Source organism: Podarcis erhardii, assembly GCF_964252035.2.
Source record: "Podarcis erhardii genome assembly, chromosome: 14".
Classification (NCBI taxonomy): Eukaryota; Metazoa; Chordata; class Lepidosauria; order Squamata; family Lacertidae; genus Podarcis; species Podarcis erhardii.
The window spans coordinates 38343186-38365543 of record NC_138503.1 but is presented as its reverse complement, the minus strand read 5'-3'; the positions used below and the strand labels follow the sequence as shown (position 1 = coordinate 38365543).

General features: G+C 43.3%; 1 protein-coding gene and 2 long non-coding RNA genes across 3 annotated transcripts; 2 read left to right on the top strand and 1 right to left on the bottom strand.

Moving 5' to 3' along the window:
- Window positions 1–267: 267 nt before the first annotated feature.
- Window positions 268–1892, top strand: LOC309329398. The gene is made up of 2 exons (XR_014151126.1): window positions 268–711; window positions 956–1892. It is a non-coding gene; the product is annotated as an uncharacterized lncRNA (long non-coding RNA).
- On the bottom strand, window positions 1374–22236 carry ATP6V0C (ATPase H+ transporting V0 subunit c). Its single transcript, XM_081840139.1, has 3 exons — window positions 21808–22236; window positions 5346–5529; window positions 1374–2257 (listed from the first exon to the last, which is right to left on the bottom strand). The coding sequence occupies exons 1-3, from the start codon at window positions 21890–21892 to the stop codon at window positions 2053–2055; spliced, it is 474 nt and encodes a 157-aa protein (XP_081696265.1). The 5' UTR covers window positions 21893–22236; the 3' UTR covers window positions 1374–2052.
- On the top strand, window positions 5536–8204 carry LOC309329383. The gene is made up of 2 exons (XR_014151107.1): window positions 5536–7987; window positions 8105–8204. It is a non-coding gene; the product is annotated as an uncharacterized lncRNA (long non-coding RNA).
- Window positions 22237–22358: the final 122 nt, after the last annotated feature.

Genomic DNA, 22358 nt, shown 5'->3' with positions numbered 1-22358 from the left:
TCCAGAACTAAATGCAAAGCCCCAGTTACAGATAGGTAGCCGTGTTGGTCTGCCATAGTCAAAACAAAACAAATTCCTTCCAGTAGCACCTTAAAGACCAACTAAGTCAGTTCTTGGTATGAGCTTTCGTGTGCATGCACACTTCTTCAGATGTGTGTATCTGAAGAAGTGTGTATCTGAAGAAGTGTGCATGCACACGAAAGCTCATACCAAGAACTGACTTAGTTGGTCTTTAAGGTGCTACTGGAAGGAATTTGTTTTGTAAATGCAAAGCCATTTGTGATGGTATTTCCGTTGGCTCCTTGAGGAACAAAAGCACATCTCACTGTGCTAACCAAAGTGTCTTGGAGCTTTACTGCTGTTTGGATCCAAGCACTGTTAGAAAGTCAGAGATAAAAGCTAGGTGCCAAATGGCACCTTAAACTTATTCTGCTGGGGCAACCAAAACCTGTCTATTTGCCAGGAGGTTGGACTTGATGATCCTCAGGGTCCCTTTCCAATGCTACAATCTGAACTACATTGCTTGACTCTAATCTGCTCTTACAACACACACAGGGGAAATGGTAATAACTATGGATTAAGGCAGAGGTTTTTAAACTGTGGTTGCCAACCTGGTGCCCAGAAATCTCCATGTGGTTGCAACTAGACGCACATCAGTAGTAAAATGTGCATGGCGCCTAGGAAATTTCAACCACTGGATCCAAGTCCAAAGTTTTTTGATACAGTGGTACCTCGGGTTAAGTACTTAATTCGTTCCGGAGGTCCGTTCTTAACCTGAAACTGTTCTTAACCTGAAGCACCACTTTAGCTAATGGGGCCTCCTGCTGCTGCTGCACTGCTGCCACCCGATTTCTGTTCTCATCCTGAAGCAAAGTTCTTAACCCAAGGTACTATTTCTGGGTTAGCAGAGTCTGTAACCTGAAGCCTATGTAACCTGAAGTGTATGTAACCTGAGGTACCACTGTATTTTGTAGTCAAGACAGTCCTGAAACTCATGACAGCGAGGAATAGAGGGCAGGGCGTCATCTGATCAGGAAGCCTGTTTTTCCACAGTCCAATTGGGTGGAGTCCTGCTTATGCTTGCCACAGACATGCCTTTGAACAAGCTGCTGCCCATGTGCCAACTGCTGTGCAGAGAAGAGACCCATAGTACAAAGCGGATTATGCCTAGCACCAAAAAAGCAAACAGGAACAAGTACAGCCATACTCCCCAAAAATATGCACAAGGAACTAGGGTGCCAATGGGAAATCAAGACTAGTTTATTGACCTCCAGGCGGTTTTTAGGGTGTCCTTGCATTTACATACAGAGGGTTAGGTGGAGCCAGTGTTTCAAAAGCCTGCATTTTAGACAAACCACACAAAGACACACCTCTTTACAATGATGTAGTGGAGGAAATTTTATTATCTGGAAACGTATAACTGCGAAACCCAACACTGGGTGCACAACTTTGATGCCGGAGCATACAGATTTTTTATTTTTATTTTTACTACTGGGAACACAGGAGTGTCTGACATTTTGCTGTTATTTGTATAAACACAAACAGTCTCACACTCCAATACCAGGACACGACAGCAATCTTTTGAGATTCAAATTACATCCAAGGATTTCTCTGCACTTACAATTAACCCCACAGTGTATTAATCTACCTATATATGAGATTAATATATATAAGCATGGGAAATTGAAAACTCTTGCTCCATATGTATGAACATGTCAAGTCTTATAAATAAAACATCCAGTGAAGAGAAAAAAGTTACCATTTCTAGTTCATATTTATACATAAAGTACTCTAATGGCAGAATGGATGGAAAATTGCACATGAGCTTCCCCAAGCCTTGCCTAGAGGGCTTGAGGCAGCTCATTCTTTTTAATATTGAAGTACACACAAGACAGACGAGTCACTAACATACATTGCGCATTTACAAGAGATCAACTACCAAACTGATGACAACTGTACACATTGTGGAGAGACCATTTTCATTCTGGAGATTAGTTTTGTTTGTTTTTTCAACTTTTTTTTTAAACACATCATACTCTGATTTTTTTTATTTTACTTTGTGGAAAGGATAAGGGCAACAATGAGGCCATAGAGACCCAAGACTTCAGCAAAGATCAAGATCAGGATCATGCCCACAAATAACCTAGGCTGTTGTGCCGTCCCCCGTACGCCTGCGTCACCCACAATGCCGATGGCGAAGCCGGCAGCCAGCCCACTGAGGCCTACGCTCAGACCAGCGCCCAGCTGAAGGAAGCTCCTGCAGGTGAAGGACAAGGGGGACAAAAGTTTAGCAGCAAAAACACACACACTCCAATCACATTGAGACAGCTTAGTACTGTTCTTCTAGGAATGGCAAGTCAAACCCATTCAGAAATTTCCTGGAAAGCCTTTTCGGCCAAATCAGCATTCCTAGACTATGCAAGCATTCTGCCTTAATAAGATTCTGACCAAGTTATGGCTGCTGTACAGTGATAAGCAGTTTTCCCTCCTATTCTAAATCAGCTCAATTAAGAGCTTTGCTAAGAAGTCAGCTAAACAGTTTCAAGTAACTATGTCTAACAGGACTGCAAAGACCACCTTCATGCTAATTATTAGTTAACTATTAAACTGTGGGGATATGAGATCTTAAATGGTTTTAATTGGCACCCTGTCCTATCAAACTAATTTCCGCTCAGAGTAAACCTAACGAAAATGGGCATGATTAAATAAGGCCATTAATTCCACTGCAACTACTCTTGAGTCAAACTTAGCTGGACACAACCCTTTGTTTTTTAATTGCATTGTTTTGCTGCTCTGTTTGTTGGCAGGATATAAATTTAAGAAATAATATAAAAGGGGGATTTTGAGCCATTCACCGTTGTTGTTGCTGTTAAGCATCCATTCACCAGCAGGCCAAGCGGACCAATTTTAGTTGCAGGAAGTTCTGATTTCCTGCCCCTTTGAAAAGCAAAGGACAAGGTAGCCCACAATTAGCTTACACAGTGGTACCTCGGTTTAAGAACAGTCCTGTTTACGAACTCCACAAAACCGGAAGTAGTGTCCCGGTTTGCGAACTTTACCTCGGTCTAAGAACAGAATCTGAACAGTAGAAGGGCAGCAGCGGCAGGAGGCCTCATTAGGGAAAGCACACCTCGCTTTAAGAACGGACTTCTGGAACGGATTAAGTTCGTAAACCGAGGTACCACTGTATAGACTCTGGAGACTGCTTTGTGGCTACTTTTTCACTACTTTCATGAGTTCCTAACAAAAGCAATCTTGTTGCCACAAGCTTTGCTTTAAAGTCTGGATCTTATGCTAGAGAACCAAGTCCCTTGGAATAGCCTGCATCTGAGTCTGCAGATCTTCAACGGTGACGGCCCAAAGACCAAGAGGGAAAACCCTGAAGGAAAAGTAAACAGCCCAAAATGGATGGATACGGAATAAGTAACAAAATTAGTGCAAATATTTTTGTTTGTTTCATTCATACAACTCTGCTTTGTTAGCAATAAAGTTCTCCATTCATAACTGTTATTGGCAAGTTATTAATAATAACTTTCTTAGGATGGATTATTAACTAGACATCCAGATAGCCATCGGCTACTACATGCAGGTTCTTACATGATCTCATCAGTTCCTATTAATCTTAGTTCTATTGTTCTAGTAATGAGCCACAGTTAAAACAAACTATAGTAGACAATGCACTCGTGGCTGATTATTTCCTTACAGGGCAGATATGCCCGGTAGGAGTCACAGGCTTGCTACAACTTCTCATGAAAGTTTAACAAAGATTGGGTTTCAGCTTTTTCTAGGTACATAATGCAAGGATCCGTGCCTGTTTAAGTCTAGCGTAGCAGCAAGAGATTGGTTTACAGACATGCTTCAAATTAAGCATCACTGAATAATTCAGTGCTTCACTACTGCACCACATGTCAGAGTTATTACATATTAAAGTATTTTGCCTTATCTGGTTTGAAGACTTTGGGGGGGGGAGTTCGTTAGAAAAGCCCCTCAAGCTTTCAAAACCCACTACAGCCCAGTTGGCTCAAATGGGCAGTCAGTTCTGCAGATCAAGAGAGGGGGCCTCGTACTATTGTTTCAACAATAGCCTTAACATTCTGTACGAAAAGCTAAAATTGAAACAGTTTGCAATATTATTACAGGAGGGCTTGATGTGCAGAAAAAATCCCCCACCCTACCCCAGCATGCTGGAAATAATACCTTTTATCCCAGTTATTACCAGAAGGCATTTGAGAGTTGAATCCAGCTGGCTGAACACCTTTCTATCACAATGCTAGAGCTTAAGTCTCAAAGCAGAGGGACTCTATATTAAGTAATGATAGACCATTTTAAGCCCAGTGTTTCCTTGAGCTTGCAATTTTGACTGTACTTATACAAAGTTGATCCAGACTCAGTCTGAACAAGATGGGTTGATTTTGAAGCTATGCTTTTGTGTGTTGAGTATACCCTACAACATGCATGTCCAAAGTCCGTTTCAGGGGCCTAATCTGGCCCGCTGGTCGGTTTAATCTGGGCCCTGTGGCAATTAATTTCCTGGGGTAAAGTCCTAAAAAACCCTCAACAACTTTAACCCTTAAAAAAACTCAACAACTTCAATCCTAAAAAAAAATAACCTAGGCTGTTGTGCTGTCCCCCATTTGGACACCACTGCCCTACAAGGACATACCTGGAAATAGCTGGGGCCTTTAGCAAATGGGATCCCACAGGTTTTGAACAGCTATGAGTAGCACATATTAATGCAAGTGCTGCCAAACATTACACGGAAACAGTTTCCGAAATGGCGCTATCATTAGCCAAGCATGGTAACATAACCAATAAGGGTTATCATTTGCATATATAAATTCTTGCTTTTTTTGCACCTTAAAAGAACTTAGAAGAGGATTCTATTACAGATGTACTCCCACATACTACACTGCAGAGGTTGGCAACCTATGGCCCGGGGGCCGGATACGGCCCACGGGGGTAGTTTAACCAGCCCCCGAGCCGGCCCTGAACCCTGCCGCCCGCTTGGCAAGTCCCTGCGCGCTGCACTAAACCGGCACAGCACAGCACAAGGACTCACTTCTGCAGAGCTGGCGGGGCTTCCTATCGGCTGCAGGAAGCTCCTGAAATGGCGTTTGCACATGTGCATGCACACGCCTCCTCCGCGTCGGATCGCACACACACGCGATCCGGCCCGCGGAGAGATCTCCAGGGGAGTGAAGCGGCCCAGGCTGGTTAAGCCTTGCCGACCCCTGTACTACAGAGGCACTGAAAAATCTGCAGCTGACATGTCAACTGGCCATTTCAGTGTTTTTTAAAAATTTCGTCACAGCTCGCAATGCAAAGGACTCAAAAAGAAAACTTACTTGTACAGTGTAATTCCAACTGTGATGGAATTGGCAATAAGGACTGCCACTACCAAGCCGTAGATTGCTATAATACCCGCCATGACAACAGGAATGATTGACTTCATGATCAGCTCTGGCCGCATAACAGACATGGCTGCAATGCCTGTGCCGCTCTTTGCTGTGCCATAGGCAGCTCCCAATGCTGGAAGGAAGAAGAGAAAAGCCAGAGGTGAGTCTTACCAAACTTACCATACCCTTTTAATACCAAAGAACAAAGGAAAATATTGGAACAGAAGTCAGCACTGCGTAAAATTATCTTGGACTATGGTTAACATGCAAAAATATAATATGACTAAAATACAAAATCACACTGCGGGTATGAATGTCATACAACACAATTTTTAAACTGATTTCTAATGTGAAGTAACAAAGCATACCCATGCAAGCAATAGAGAGAACACAGTACTATTTTACAAATAGTATCTAAAAAAATTCTAAACTTCTGACCATGTAGTCCATCGGCAGCTTTTTAACAGTAACTGTTGTGTGCCCTGAGCAGCAATGTAGCTTCACAAGTTACAAGTCAGACTTGCTGTACAACGTGCCAAGCAAGGTTTCAGAGAGACCACAATACTATATTATCCACACACTATGACTAAGATATTTGTTTCTAATTTAGGGGCCCCCCGCAGTAGATTAGAAGTAGAAATGGTAGACAAAGCATAGTGTCAAGAGTTATTGTGCAAACAGCAACAAGACTATATGTTTTAGCTACCGCACAGGTTGGCTGACTACAATCTAGGGCAGGCATAGGCAGACTCGGCCCTCCAGATGTTTTGGGACTAGAATTCCCATCATCCCTGACCACTGGTCCTGTTAGCTAGGGATCATGGGAGTTGTAGTCCCAAAACATCTGGAGGGCCGAGTTTACCTATGCCTGATCTAGGGTTTAACTATGATCCCCAGATGGACACATGCCTTCACTCAAGGCATGAGGACAACCAACATTCTTGATGCACCACTGGAAGCAATGAGTAGCAGCATCTAACTTTTACAACATGACCTCAGCTTCCGTATCCCCCATCAACTTAGATCAATGCAGCCTGTTATTTTCAGGTGAGCGTCTGAAGCCACTTGACACCCCCTTCCCCAGAAAAGACAAAGCCCCCTGCATTCAGCCCTAAGCCCCTATTTTAAGGTAGAAAGTTAAACAGTATCCTCCTAGATAAAAGGATGACAAGTTTCACTTGAGACACATGCTGGTGCCAATGCATTCAACGGCCTCAGGACTTTTTAGATAAATTGTCACTTTACAGTAGTGTTTTGTCTCTCTTCCTGAGCCCATGGATTCAGGATGCTGCAATTACATTAAAGGTAAAGGTAAAGGACCCTTGACAGTTAAGTCCAGTTGCGAACGACTCTGGGGTTGTGGCGCTCATCTTGCTTTACTGGCAGAGGTAGCCGACGTTTGTCCGCAGACAGTTTTTCCGGGTCCTGTGGCTAGCATGACTAAGCCACTTCTGGCGAAACCAGAGCAGCGCATGGAAACGCCGTTTACCTTCCCACCAGAGCGGTACCTATTTATCTACTTGCACTACATGCTTTCGAACTGCTAGGTTGGCAGGAGCTGGGAACCAAGCAACGGGAGCTCACTCCGTCACAGGGATTCAAACAGCCAACTTTCTGATCGGCAAGCCCTAGGCTCAGTGGTTTAGACCACAGCGCCACCTGCGTCCCACCCTACATTACTCTGTGCCAAAATGGCTTCATCACTAGAGCTGGCTGATTTAATCCTGCATCACCAATGGAGCCTCTGAGCCATGTACCACAAATGTAATAGTAAATCTAGTACAACACCTTAAGCTGATCTAATGTAGCTCATCTGTGCTTTTGATGTACAGAAACTATCTACTTCAAAGGAAAATCAGAAAGGAGGAACTAAAATAAAGACAGTAACATGTTATGGCAGTTGTAGTTTTTGCACTGCCAGATTGCAGTAAGGCTATTCTTCCCAAGTCTCATCCCAGGAATGCAGAAATTTTAAAGTCCAGTCTTAATTGTAATGCTTTGCTTTTAAGTAGTTTTCACCTGCATAAATAACCATATAATGGAGCAAAGTTCTCAAATCTGAAACCTGTAGTAAGGTTGCTAGGTATCAGCTTGTTTATTGGCTGTAAGTTAAGCCTCAATTAAGCCATCAGCATGTTTACATGACACTTTCCTGGGGTAGTGCAGCACTTGGCTCTTCCCTACCATAAAACTCTCCTTTGGAAAGGTGGTGTTGGCAACAGTTAAGTGTCAGCGGTGTTTGTGGCCGCCTAATGTTAGGGAACGTCTGTTCAGACACTTTCACAAGCATAGAAAATCAGCTAGGGAATGTTTCAGTTTTCTTTTTACTCACTAAAAAAAGGCATGGTGGCACCAAGCTCACAGTAAACTCATGCCACAGGACTACTGCCCTGTTCTGCTGCTTGGCACTCAGCTTTCTGAATGGCAAGGCTAGCTAGCATTCCTTGCCTGCTTGTGTAGCCAAGAGAAATGGACAACCACCACTGGATAGCCCCATCCTTCTACGTCACATTCATGAGCCAATACCACAGGCATCTATTCAAGCCTTGTCCACTGGACTTATTACAACTGGCCAGAGACAAGGCTGAGAGGTTTGACAACCATATGTCAGGAGTGCTCTGATGGTGTTTCCTGCTTGGCAGGGGATTGGATTCGATGGCCCTTGTGGTCTCTTCCAACTCTATGATTCTATGATTCTACGATTCTAGGTTGGCTGTTGTCTTCGCCACCACCAGCCTGAGCATTATCCCATGGTAGTGTGGATAGGCTATGGCAAGCAAAAGCAGCAAACAGGCTGGATTTTTATTTTTTTTAACAAAGGAAGCAAATTGATTTCTTTTTAAATATAATTTTAAATATGAGTTGCAGAACTAGGTTTGTAATAAATACAGTAGTACCTCGGGTTAAGTGCTTAATTTGTTCCGGAGGTCCGTTCTTAACCTGAAGCACCACTTTGGCTAGTGGGGTCTCCCGCTGCCGTAGCACCGCCAGAGCACGATTTCTGTTCTCATCCTGAAGCAAAGTTCTTAACCTTAGGTACTATTTCTGGGTTAACAGAGTCTGTAACCTGAAGCGTATGTAACCTGAGGTACCACTGTATAAGCAAATGCATGTTAGTCCCATAGCTAAATCTCTCAAAACCTAGTCAAATCTCTACTAGATACATTTGCAATGCTATATGTAAAACAACCAATTTGATGGTAGTCTAGTTGTTGTTTAGCAGTTTAGTTGTGTCCGACTCTTTGTGACCCCATGGACCAGAGCACACCAGGCACTCCTGTCTTCCACTCTCTCCCACATTTTGGTCAAACTCATGCTGGTAGATTCAAGAACACTGACCAACCATCTCATCCTCTGTCATCCCCTTCTTGTGCCCTCCATCTTTCCCAACATCAGGGTCTTTCCCAAGGAGTCTTCTCTTATCATGAGGTGACCAAAGTATTAGAGCCTCAGCTTCAGGATCTGTCCTCCAGTGAGCAATCCAGGCTGATTTCCTTCAGAATGGATAGGTTTGATTATCTTGCAGTCCATGGGACTCTCAAGAGTCTCCTCCAGCACCATAATTCAAAAGCATCAATTCTTTGGCGATCAGCTTTCTTTATGGTCCAGCTCTCACTTCCATACATCACTACTGGGAAAACCATAGCTTTAACTATACAGACATTTGTTGGCAAGGTGATGTCTCTGCTTTTTAAGATGCTGTCTAGGTTTGTCATTGCTTTCCTCCCAAGAAGCAGGTGTCTTTTAATTTCGTGACTGCTGTCACCATCTGCAGTGATCATGGAACCCAAGAAAGTAAAATCTCTCACTGCCTCCATTTCTTCCCCTTCTATTTGCCAGGAGGTGATGGGACCAATGGCCATGATCTTAGGTTTTTTTTCTGTTGAGCGTCAGACCATATTTTGCACTCTTCTCTTTCACCCTTATTAACAGGTTCTTTAATTCCTCCTCACTTTCTGCCATCAAGGTTGTATCATCTGCATATCTGAGGTTGTTGATATTTTTTCCAGCAATCTTAATTTCTCAGAAGACAGGTGAGGTGATCAAGCACTCCCATTTCTTTAAGAACTTGCCATAGTTTGCTATGGTTGACACAGTCAAAGGCTTTTGCATAGTCAATGAAGCAGAAGTAGATGTCTTTCTGGAACTCTCTAGCTTTCTCCATTATCCAGCACATGTTTGCAATTTGGTCTCTGGGTCCTCTTCCCCTTCGAAATCCAGCTTGCACTTCTGGGAGTTCTCGGTCCACATACTGCTTGCTTAAGCCTGCCTTGTAAAATTTTAAGCATAACCTTGCTAGTGTGTGAAATGAGTGCAATATTGTGGTAGTTGGAGCATTCTTTGGGATTGGGATGTAGACTGATCTTCTCCAATCTTCTGGCCACTGCTGAGTTTTTCAAACTTGCTGGCATATTGAGTGTAGCACCTTAACAGCATCATCTTTAAAAAATTTAAATAGTTCAGCTGGAATACCATCACTTCCACTGGCCTTGTTATTAGCAGTGCTTTCTAAGGCCCATTTGACTTCACTCTCCAGGATGGCTGGCTCAAGGTCAGCAACCACACTACCTGCAGTGTACGAGATATACATATCTTTCTGGTAGAATTCCTCTGAGTATTCTTGCCACCTCTTCTTGATGTCTTCCGCTTCCGTTAGGTCCTTAACACTTTTGTACTTTATTATGGTAATCTTTGTACGAAATGTTCCTTTCATATCTCCAATTTTCTTGAACAAATCTCTGGTTTTTCCCATTCTATTGTTTTCCTCTATTTCTTAGGAATCTACAATTTATTATTGGGATTCAGGTGGTAGCTCTGGCAAAAGTCTGAACCCACTGGATGATTTAAAATTTTATCCAAGTGTCATCTAACCACCACCTTTGTTTGCTTCTCAAATTGTGAATATTGTGACCACTTAATCACCAAGAACACTTCCCATCTCACTGGACAAACTTGCTTCTGGACATTAAATTAGAACAGCTAGTTGAAGTACCAGATGGTTGGTGGGTAAATAAGTTACCTGTAATTGAGCATCAATAGAAGTGAAATGACATGAAGATCTTTACTCGTGCAATGAAGCAATTCCCCTCCCCACAACAGGTGTATTTTTGCGCACATACTGCTTGAAAAAAAATGCAGGTTTCCTGTTACATAAGCAATACATTGTGCATCTTTCAAAATAGTAATATTGTTTTAAATTTTTAACAAACTTTGGCAAGGATCCAGGGGGCTACTTTAGGCACTTACGTATGTTTGAGAATATTTCCCCCCACCCCCACCCTTTGAACATAATACTCTTTTTCCATTATCAAACCTACTTTTCATACCTCTGTTTTACAAGCAGTTGGTACTGGAGATTGCTGCTTGGGAAATAAATCCCTTAACAGTGATAGCTATTTGCATCCTGGTATGCAAACAAACATTTAAACAGGTAGCATTAACCCACAATATGAGATGTTGGGGACACACAACAGGGGAGTGTTGGTTCTGTGATCAGCTTATTTCCCAGAGGTATTTGATTAGCTACTGTCAGAGAGATGCTAGGCTACACAGACCCTTGATTTGATTCTAGCAGGCTCATTTGACAGGAATAAAAAATACTGAAACTGTCCTTACCAGTGTCATCAAGCAAGCAGTGTGCATTCTTCTAATTTGAAGCTGTAAGCTTGCTTTAAGTTGATCTACCCTATGATAATGAGCTACAGCAACAGCTTGTTGGATTAGAATGACTCTCTTGCATTCATTGCTATGTAAGCATTTGGCATATTTGATTTTGACTGATTTGATTAATTATATTTCTGTGCCACTTTTCATTCAAATGAATTCCATGGTGGCTTGCAAATAACATGATAGAACAGAACAGAACATCAGAAATACAACATAAATCTTGTGGAATAATTAACAAATCAGTGAAACAAAACAACAACAAGAAAAGATCGTCACAATTAAAGCAAAGGTCCTATTCTATGATTAACAAATCAATACAGTATTTATAATCTATAAAATAGTATTAACATCAACAAATAGCAGCCAAAATATAAACTAAGCACTGCAAGGTTCACATACACACTCCCCACACCCAATGACTCATTTTTCTCTCTATGCTGCTCATTAAAATATGTATACATATAATGCCCATGGCAGCAACTCCTTTCTGAAGGTTCCTTGGGCTGGAGATGTAGCAGCACAGGTGAAACCAACCACCCCGATGGCAAAAAGTTCCCCTCTCTCCTCCCTCTGGATACAGCTCTTTTTAAGAGTCCTAGGGCTGGAGGGTAGGGCAAAGTGGGTGGAAAAAACCATTACCTGCTGGCCAACACAGTCTCTCTCCCCTCACTACTCACATAGTTAGGATCATACTATTACAATCACATTAGGCTACAAACAACAGGTTCAGAAGATATTAAAAAAAACCCCTATGGTGCATGTTGTTCAAAAGTTCTGCTATGGTCCTCCCTACTTCTGTTGTACAGTGGATGAAGCAAGTCAGCCTTGTTATTTCATCAATTGCCCCAACCCATCATTTATTGTGATGTTAACTGGGCTACAGTGTCCCAATCAAAAGTACAGAAAGGCTGCCCACAGCATGCACCAAATTAGCCATTACTCTAATAAATCCCGATTCTGCAGCTCATAGTAGCAATGGAAGCAGTGTTTGAGGTGCTCGCAAATGGAGATATACGCCTGGCGCCCTACTAATTTTGAACCCTGAATGGAAGTACTTAATCCTCCATACATCCAGGTAAATGTCAGCCAAGAGTTTTGCAAAAATATATGACTAGTCTTATGGACTTCTAGATCTATACTTGCTGAACAGTTGTGCTGGAGAAGATAGAAGTCTTGATTAATAGCTCTATGGACCCAGGTTTATTAGTTTTTGATGGTGAGAAGGCAACACCATACAGACTGTTCAGCAGAAAAATACATAGTAACACAGATATGTTGTGAACTGAGGCTGCAGGTCGTTGTAGGTTATAACTTGCTTGGATTAGGGATTCTTATTCAAGGTATTCTGCTAAAGTCCATGTACCTTAACAATGCTGTATTAAAAACACTGGCTTGGATACGAACCTTCCTTCTATGAATGGAATAGGGTTTATGTTCACAAAAAAGCATTTCCCTTTCCCCCCTGCCTTTATATTACCTCAAGACTCTGCTCCCAGGGAATGGTTTGAAATTTTTTTGGGGCCGGGGGGGGGGCGGGGGCTGCAGTTGAGGTTGGCAAAAATTGCTCCATCCCTTACACAGAGGAGCCATTTAGGATCCAAGTTAACTTGTAGAGGAAAGGAACCTTGAAAAGGGTGGCTAAGGCCAAGCAACTTCCACTTTTCTGACATCGGATAATCCTGTTGCAAGATGCACTGCTATAAAAATTGGCTGTAGCAATTTTATTACTAAGCACACAAATGATGATAGTCACAAGAGAAGTGCAACTGGCAGAATTTAGCTAGGCACACTAACAGCTGAACAACTCTGTCCTAAATAACTCTTTGCTTATCTGAAACTGGGGGGAAAAATTGTGCAAGTAGACACAGTGAATTTTACACAGGTTGTAGAATCCACCTTTTCCTGTCAGAGGCTTGCATTTTAATTATACAGTGCATACCACGACCATGAGAATAGTTTTGAATGCTTGCCCAGTCTTTGCTGCACAGAGTTGCTAAAGCTTTGTTGATGAAGTATGTGAAGTTGTGGTTTTATAATGGAGGCTTCCAAACAACTGCTTAATTTAGTTATTCTAGTAGCCACTGCTCTGATAATATATTAAATGGCACATGGTGTAAAGCCATGTACAGCTTTCATGCAGGAATATTGATTTTGGTGGAATATTGCATGAATGCCAGGAAGTTTGTGATCTATAGAAGGATTAAAGAATTAAGACACAGCCTTGTTAGTTTAGTCACAAAACCAACTGCTACTTTCAGAACCTCTAACTTGCTTGAGAAGGAAGATACTTTAGTTAAGTGTTTTCAGTGACAGTCTCAAGTCAGAGGTTCTGAAAGTAGCAACTGGTTTTGTGACGTAATTCTTAAAGTCAAAGTCCCACCACAACAGAATCTTCATTTTAATCAAGAATTATTAGCATAATCTAGAAAGTGCTGACAAGATAAAGGCAAATGATCTAGTCACTTCATTCTCCTTGATTTGACAGTAAGCCAGCCGTTGGTCAAGAGTCCATATGACAACAGATTTAGGAAATTGTATTCTTCATGTTCAAGCAGAGCATATCCTTGCCACAATAGTTAGGGGGACTACACTAATACAAATCTGAATGAGGGAAAACCTTCTTGCACCAAGAGTTAACAGGAGGTCAGCTAGGTACCTTAGATTGAAAAACTGTCAGAAATCTTGCAGAGCTCTAAGATGAGGAACTGGACAGAAATGGCTTTAACTGGGACGTATGGACAAGCTATGTGAAAATATTTAAGTGGCCTGCTCAGGTCTAAGGAAGGTTGGTAACATACAAATACAAGTCTTCCTTAATTTTTCCTGGAGTACATCATCCAGTTACATTTTATTAGTTCAGCCCTAGTACAGGTTTCTATATTAGAAGCCAAGCCTCTTGCTATTTGGAAATGGATTTACCGGTACATTATAGCAGCTGCAAACCTAATATTTTTTTCATTGCTCTAGTTAGAAAAAAGCTTGTAATTACAGGAAGAAACCCTGCTTTCTAGCATGACTTCTACATGCTGGGAGAAATCCATCAAGGTAGCAAACAAGTCTAGATTCATTTCTGCAAATTAAAGAGAACACTTCCATACAAATGAAGACATAGCAACACAAAAAGGATGTAGGCATACCATACACTTCATAACATATAAACTCATCCATCAACTTAAAAGCTTCTGTTGTGGGTTTTGCAGCTGGCATTTCCTAGCATTACAAAGTTGAAGTTTTATTTGCCTGCTATGTACACTTAATTGCTGTTGGAAAAACCTGAGCAGGATTTTGTAGCATAAAGATGTGCTAACATAGCACCCAACCTCCTTCCCCCTCCCACTTGCCCCACCATAGTCAACTGCTATTCTACCTATAGGACTGAGAACCTGTTTCTAAAGACTTGACTTAGATGTGTCCTCATGGCCCCAAATTTACTTACTTACAGATTTAAGGTAATTTTATCTTAATTCTGCCAGAATGTGGAGTACTAGCACACCATGACTTGTGCCCCACCCAACATGTAAAGCACTCTGCAACTTCCTCTTGCCATTTGAAGGAGTGCAGGATCAACTCTCCGGGGAGATCCTGAACTTTGTGAGGCATAAAGAGGTCACGCTAGGGCTCTGCGAACCTCAAAACCCGAGGAGGTAAATCCTCGGGACAGGGGGATCTGGCTGCGTTCAGGGTGACTCTCCTGTGTGTGCCAAACCTGTCGGGTTGAAGGCAGGACTGAAGACGCGAACACTAGGATACATTCTAGACCTGCAAAGCGATGCCACAAGCTCCAAAGGAGAAGATGTAAAGCATTCCGAGAAGTAAGGTTTAATTCCTGACTTTGACTTCTCAGTGGTTTCTTACAGCAACTTGCCATTCACAAACATTCAAAGAATGAGCTTGCCCATCTTTGGACTCTTCCTGTTTTCTCTCTCTGCCTCCGACCCCCAGTTGGGTGTTAAACAGTTCATTTCTTGCACATGGGAATTCAGATAAAAGCTTAAAAAGATCTTGGCTCTATCACTTCTTATTTAGGCAAAAATGTATTACGCAAACCTTCATTCAAATTGTGAGCAACAGTAAGCCAAGAGATCCCATTTTTGCTAGGCAAGTTTGGAGATCACTAACAGAGAGAAGAAAGGAGGTCTTCAATTAGCAGCTTAAAGCAGAGTGAATGATGGACCTATGCCTGAAAGAACATATGGTGTTCTTTTTGGAGAGTGGGGGAGAGGGCTTCAAGCATGTGCAGTGCTTTAAAGCTAGAAGCTGAAATATCACAGGTACTTAAACTGGCTGGCTTTCTGGGGTTGCAGATCATCTGTCAACAATACATCTCTAGCTTCTCTTAACACTTCAAGTGGTAGTAACAGACAGTTCCTTGTCTGTGGATCATGAAGATCCAAGTTAGTATTGGCAGATGTTTGCAAAGTTTGGGAGAAGAATGCACTGTGTTTCAAAAAGATTCTCCACCATTTTAACTCTGGCACAAAGATCCCCAATGGAAGGCAGGGAAGGCTATCACTTAAAAGCTTATCTGAACATTTAATGTCAAGATCAGAAAAGCAAATGTGTTTTGGACTGGTCCAGCACACCTTACTTGATATTCACACCAACAAACCCTCATTGATTTTTTAAAATAAAACGTTATGAGTAGGCCTCTTAGTTGCGCGGAAGCCTAGGGGAAAGCTAAGGCCAGCATTCTGTAGGGCTTCCAGAGGCCAAAGTCAGACATCCATTCGCCTTCACACCTTCCACCCATTTTACAAGTTACAATCAGGATCTGCAAATATTCTAGTTTACAGTACTTAGAATTTTGGGGATGACAAGAACACCATCTCATCATCAATAGGAACTAGCTGTTATGCAACTATGTCAGCCAGGGCTGAAAACAAAGCTTTTACTCATTTCTGTGGAAAGTAGACTTGTAGACCAACATACTATTGGATGATGGTTTAATTGAAGAACCGCAGAATGAAACACTTGACAAAGTGACAGTCACATTAGGACAATGATCACAGCAATCCATGTTCATTTGTCTGTCTCAACTTTGGAAAAAATGAAACTACGTTTTACTGACATGCTCATCTACTGCAGAACTCTAGAAGTTTCCTAAAGTGCAGTTTGACATGGCCAGATTATGACATATGGTGTTAATGGTTGCTTATATGAAGTTCCTAGTGGATCCTTCCTATGTCATCTTCAACCAGGCCTTTGGCTGCTTAATATTCTACATGGTGTGTTTTTTGGGTGTGTGTGTGTCTTATTTTGTTACAGATAGGTAGCCGTGTTGGTCTGCCATAGTCAAAACAAAAAAAATTCCTTCCAGTAGCACCTTAAAGACCAACTAAGTCAGTTCTTGGTATGAGCTTTTGTGTGCATGCACACTTCTTCAGTGTGTATCTTATTTTGTTGTTCGTTTTAACTATTTGTGTTTTTACCTTGTATGTTTACTCTGAACTGCCCTGAGATCCTGTGATGAAGGGCAGTATATAAATCTAATAAGTAATAATAAAATAATTTAGATGTGGCGTGCAATCTCATGTGTTTGTTTCTGGTGTACTAGAATACTGTATGAGATGTTAACAGTCTATGGCCAATCCGAACATCTGGCAATACCCAACTTTAGTAAGCTAGTCCATGCTAACTGTAATGCTATTTTTAAGCTTTGTAACAATCCGCTTTTGGTAACAGCACTCTGAAGTTTAGTCAAACAATCTTGTTGGTCAGGAAATTACAAGACAAGAAGCCATTTTAACAGCTTCTGCCTCTTTAAAGCAGTCCAGAAAGCTCTTGTAATACGTTAAGTTTTGCTTTCATTATCCTTCCCCATGATCCACCCAGCTAAAGAGCAATTTAGAGATTTTTTTTTTAAAGCTGTGCAGCTAGCCATATTGGGAGCAGAAATGTGCTCCCCAGCCTGGCAATTCCAGGTTTCACCTTTCTAAAGATAGATGCACATTACAAGGAAGATTATATCAAGTAGGAAGTTAACATGGATCAGTATATAGTACTTGTAACCACTGGAAATTATTGTCACCCATTTCCTTCTGCCATAGAGTCTAACTATGTTACATGGAAATATTAGATAATCACATCACTCAGAAGCATCTGATAATCCAATGAAGCAGGGAAAACCCACAAGCCTTCTGATTAGAGATCAGTCACCAAATAAGTATCACAAAATATGGTTGCATGCTTGAAGGTCATGATGGCACTTGCAGCAGAAAGGTAGCACCATCACAAGGTTAGCCAGCAATGACCAGAATGAGTTTTTTATAAGCTGTTTACTATCATCAGAAATTAGTGTGTACAGGACCAAGATATGGGTGTTTATACAACATGGTTTCTGTCTCAAGCTGGCTAGCACAAAACAAGGCCTGAACTTAGTAGTACTAGACTGGTCTTGCACAGCTCATGAGGAACTAAGACATAGTGTCTTATTTAAGGTGTGCCAGGACAGTGTTCAATGACAAACCAACAGGTACTAAGTCATTCATCTTAAGGCACTGCATATCCAAGTCTCTGGAATGGAAGCCTTTGACAAGTTAGCTTCTTGCTTCTCTGAAGATTAGCATTCAGTGCCATTTGCAGTTCACTAATAGACTGCTAGTTAAGGTGTCTGGGTATTTAACAGAACATCCACCAAGAACTATGTATGGTTGTCCAACACAGTTTTAATCATGAATACCTTTCCACAAATTGATTCAATCTGCAAGTTCTATCAAACCACTTTTCAACATATGAACACAGCCATCTATCTGGCAGAGGCTTTCTCAACAGTGCTTTTCACAGCAGGACAAAAACGTCCAGGTGTTTAGCCAACGACCGGATCTGATCTAGAACAAGTCTGTCGAAGCAACTGTTCACACCTTATTGCTACTTTGTTGAGAGGTCTAGTCCAATGTAGGGAACAATACTCAATAGCCAACTCAACTTGGGGTGCTACTGACATGAACTTGCAATGCAAGTTTTCCATTTGCTGCTTTAAGGGACTACAGTTGGGACACTATTTTGAAATATCACGCATTCAGACTACTAGACTAGCCATCTGTGAACCCCTTTCCCTATATAAATGCTTCTTACATTTAGTTATCACTAGGAACATCTGCATGTCAGATAAGGAATCTACCTCAAAGGATTCTGGGGCAGCTTGGTCTGTTGGGCCCATTCGAAAGACAGCTTTATACAGGAACAGCACACTGCTGAGAGGAAAATGGTATACAAGCCATCTTCCCAAGACAACTTCAGTTGTTACTGGCCTTCTCAGAGTCACTGATCCTGGCAACACAATTTGGAAATCCCACTACAACCAGTTTCCACTGGAACAGGACCCATCCAGTTCCCCACGCTCTGCCAGAATAGATAAGAGGCAGTTGTATGTAGCTATTCTGCAGGGAAATGTTGCTTGGCTAGAATGTGCCCTTGAACTGGATGTCTGGATAAATGACAGGGAGAAGCAGAGGAGCCAATTCCTAGGGGCCAAGATCCCTCACCATAAAATATTTGAGGAAGCCCCCCACCCCACCCCCAGTTGATGGACACTGCCACTGTGATAGATTATGCGGGGCTGGGCTTACCTCCCCTCCCCAATATTTTATTCAAGTTGGCACCCCGGGGGGGGGAGTGTGTAGAAATTAGCCTATTGCACAAAGTTGCTAAGGAAGCCATATTAAGTTCAGCAATCTTCTCATGTACAGTGGGAATTTATTAACTGCTAAGTTTACTTTTGCCCATATGCTAATTTCATTTGATTTCAGAAAAAATATTTCCTGAAGACAATATCAGTAACTAAACTTGGTCAGAAAGTACTGGTGTGCTAGGTAAGGCAATTGTCTTAAGGAGAGCCAGAATATTGTAGTGGTTAGAATGACTAACTAGTACTGGGGAGATTCTGGTTCAAGTCTCCACTCAACCATAAAGCTTCAACCTTGGGCTAGTCACTATGTCAGTGTAACCTACTTCTCTGGGTTGTTAAAATGGGAGAGAATAAAGAACAGCCTAGAGTTCCTTTGAGGAAGAGCTATGCATTTTTATTTTTTAAAATAGTAATAATGCAGTGGGTACTCTAGAACAGGCTTCCTCAACCTCGGCCCTTCAGATGTTTTTGGCCTACAACTCCCATGATCCCTAGCTAGCAGGACCAGTGGTCAGGGATGATGGGAACTGTAGTCTCAAAACAGTTGGAGGGCCGAGTTTGAGGAAGCCTGCTCTAGAACTATTCAGGTGTGCAATAGCTCAGGGGAGCTTTATATGGAAGGAGATTCACTTATATGGATGATTATTTTCACGTTATACTCAACTCTAATGGAACTTACTTCCAATTGCTACAGCACAAGGAATTTTATAGTTGGCTAGTTAGAGTCATGCTGGTAGTTTGATGCAATGTGTACATGGGCGTCAAGACCCCCTCCCCATTAAACTTAAAAGCAGCAGCAATAGTTTAGCGAGAAGCATATTTTACATGGCTACAGATAACAGCAGCAGTGCTTGCTAGATTATCCCTTACACATTTAAGGAAAGCAGTAAAGTTTAGCATGTCTGCATTTTTCAATTAGTAACAATACTTTGAAATTCCTCTTCCAAAAACATTTACATTACATTTGTAGGTGCTTTATAAAGTGAAATTAAAGGCAATCTGACATAGCTCGTTTTGTTTAGTGGTCAATCAAGCAATTAAAGACTTCTGGACAAGTGCTATGGACAAGTTTTGAGAGAAAGAAGTGAAAGGGAAGGAGCTGCAACTGAGAGACTAGAACAGTTTTGCCGTCACAGCTGGCTAGCACTCTTATTCATCAAGAGCTATTTATTCAGGACTCTGATTATTTAACCACCACTTCCCATCCAATACAGAATCTTTCAGTATGACCATGCTCAAAATTTAGGTAGCCCTTGCAGAGTGTTATTTGCATTTCACAAGTCCTCTCCGCTTAAACAGAATGGTGTGTCAGTTTAATATGCTGGCATTCAGTTGATAAGCCAACATACAGATTCAAAAATGACACCTCCAGTAAAGTCTTGTGTAGAGATAGCTTCACTCAGGTCTTTTTCTAACACAACAATTCAGTTCCAGAGCAACCCCAATAGGACTTTGGAGGGCAAGCTGCATACTACATCTCAGCAAGGATAAGCCAGATTTTGCAACGGCAGACAGCAAGTTAATCCAAGCGCTGCACATCCATCTGACTGCCTTGTGGGAGTGCTTGCTTGCTACAAGATGGAAGATGTTCCAGCCTCACTGGCCTGGATGAACTGACCGCATGGAATCATGACTGCATGGAATCACCTAGGTTTAGGTTAATTTAGCACTCCGTATGGCATGTAGTGAAGAAGCAGAGGCTGCAACCCCCTCCCTCCCTGCAGTCACATGGCCAGCCAGGGGCTCCTCTAGCAGCTGACACTCTTCCCCTATGACGTCACCCTCATTGCCCCTTTACATCTCTGCTTTCTGAAACAGCAGTAGTCTCCTTTTCTCTTTCTCTTTGCCTCTGCTCCCCCCTCCTGCCAATACCCCGGATGAGCCAGCTGGTAGGAGTAGAACGACAGAAGGCAGAACTGAGAACCTTCAAAAAGGGAGAGAATTAAGAAGAAAAAGGTAGACACTGAAGCAACGGAAGTGACAGGCAGAGCACATCCAGCTGGGCTGGGATTTCGCCCCCGCATTGCCCTCTCTCCCCTATCACTTGGGCAGGGACATTCCTGCGGCCACAGAATGGCAAGACAAGGAGAGGCAGGCCGCTCAAGCCAAGCCCTGGAACTGGGACAGGCTGGAGCAAGGAAGGACACCTGCTGTCTCTTGCAATGAAGACCAGGATACAATATAGAGCCGGCAGACTAAATATTGAAACTAAATACATGTTGCCTCTCCCAGGTTGTAAGCAAGGGGAACCCCAGTTAATTTTAAATGAAAGCTTTTTTAAAAAGAAAAAGAAAAATCCAATAATCAGCAGCATGTCTGCAGGAACTCCCATACCCAAACAGAGAAAGGAGTCAAGGAACCACATCCCCTATTGCCCTCTCCCAATAATTCCTTCCTTTCCCCAACCACCCCACAAGCTTTCTGCAGAGGGGTTGCCAATCTTGGGAAGCAGGGGGAGGGAAGACACTAGATCATTCCCTCTCCAAGTAGGGCAGGGAAGAGGGGAAACACCTTGGCAGAGGGAAAGAGGTAACGCCAGACTTGCCGCCTCCCTGTGCCCACGCCTTTCTTGCCTCTCCCAAGTCCAAAGGCAGGATAAGGAAGACGGTTTCGTGGAGAATTGCACAAGAGGAGCAGGAAGGTGCTGGGAGAAATGGGATGGAAGCCCCCATTCCCCCTAAGGCATAGGAGGGGGGTGGGGAAGAAATCACACACACACACACACACACACACACCAGGCAGCCAGGAGATGTCTTCATGGAGACACGAAAGAGCCTCAGGGTTTGGCCAAAGCAAAGCCACCCCCCCCAATACTGTATAACGATCCCACTTGTCCCCCTCCCCGCTTGCGGCAGGATCTCCTCCCAGGATGTGCCAAAGAGGCGAGTGGGTGGGTTGGAACCAAGTCACCCAACTGCTGCAGAGCCACCCTGGCTGAGCCGAGCGCCTCCCCCCCCCCCCCCGCCGCCGCGATCAGGATGACACCCAGCCCAGTTACGCAAGGCCACACAGCAGCAGCAGCAGCAGCAGCCTCCTCACATGACGTCCTTCCTCAACCAAACCCCCACCGCCAAGCCCCACCCGTGTGTCCTCGTCGGAAATACCCCACAGCCTCACCGCTGAAGATCATGGCAGCCGAGGCACCCATGACGGCGAAGAAGCAGGAATATTCGGGAGGAGCGGTGGTGGCTGCGGACGACATGGCTGCTGAGATGCACCGAGCCGGCGGGGGGAGGGAGAGTTTTAAAAAATAAGACTAAGCAGCGAAAGGGGGGTGGAGGAGGACGGCTACGTCGGCGCCAAGCTGAGCCGGGCGAAGGGCTGGCGGCTGTGAGCTGCAAGAGGCGGCGGCGGGTGACGGGGCTCCTTAAGTCCTCTAGCGCCGCTGCTTAGTCCTCTACCGCCAAGCAGTATTCAAACGTCCTGACAGGCGGCGGAGGCTGCTGCAAAGACGGCGGGCCTCGTTGGTTAGCGTTGGCAGCGGCGCGCTCCGGCTCCGGCTCCGTCGCTCCTCCTCGTCCTGCAGCTGCTGCTCCGCCACTGCGCTCGCGGTTCGCTCTAAATACCCAGCCACCGCAGGACAAAATGGCGGCTGCCCGGGGGTCACGTGGGGGCCGAGACGGCTCCTCCTCCTCCTCCTCCTCCTCCCTTCTCTTGGAATGTGCCAA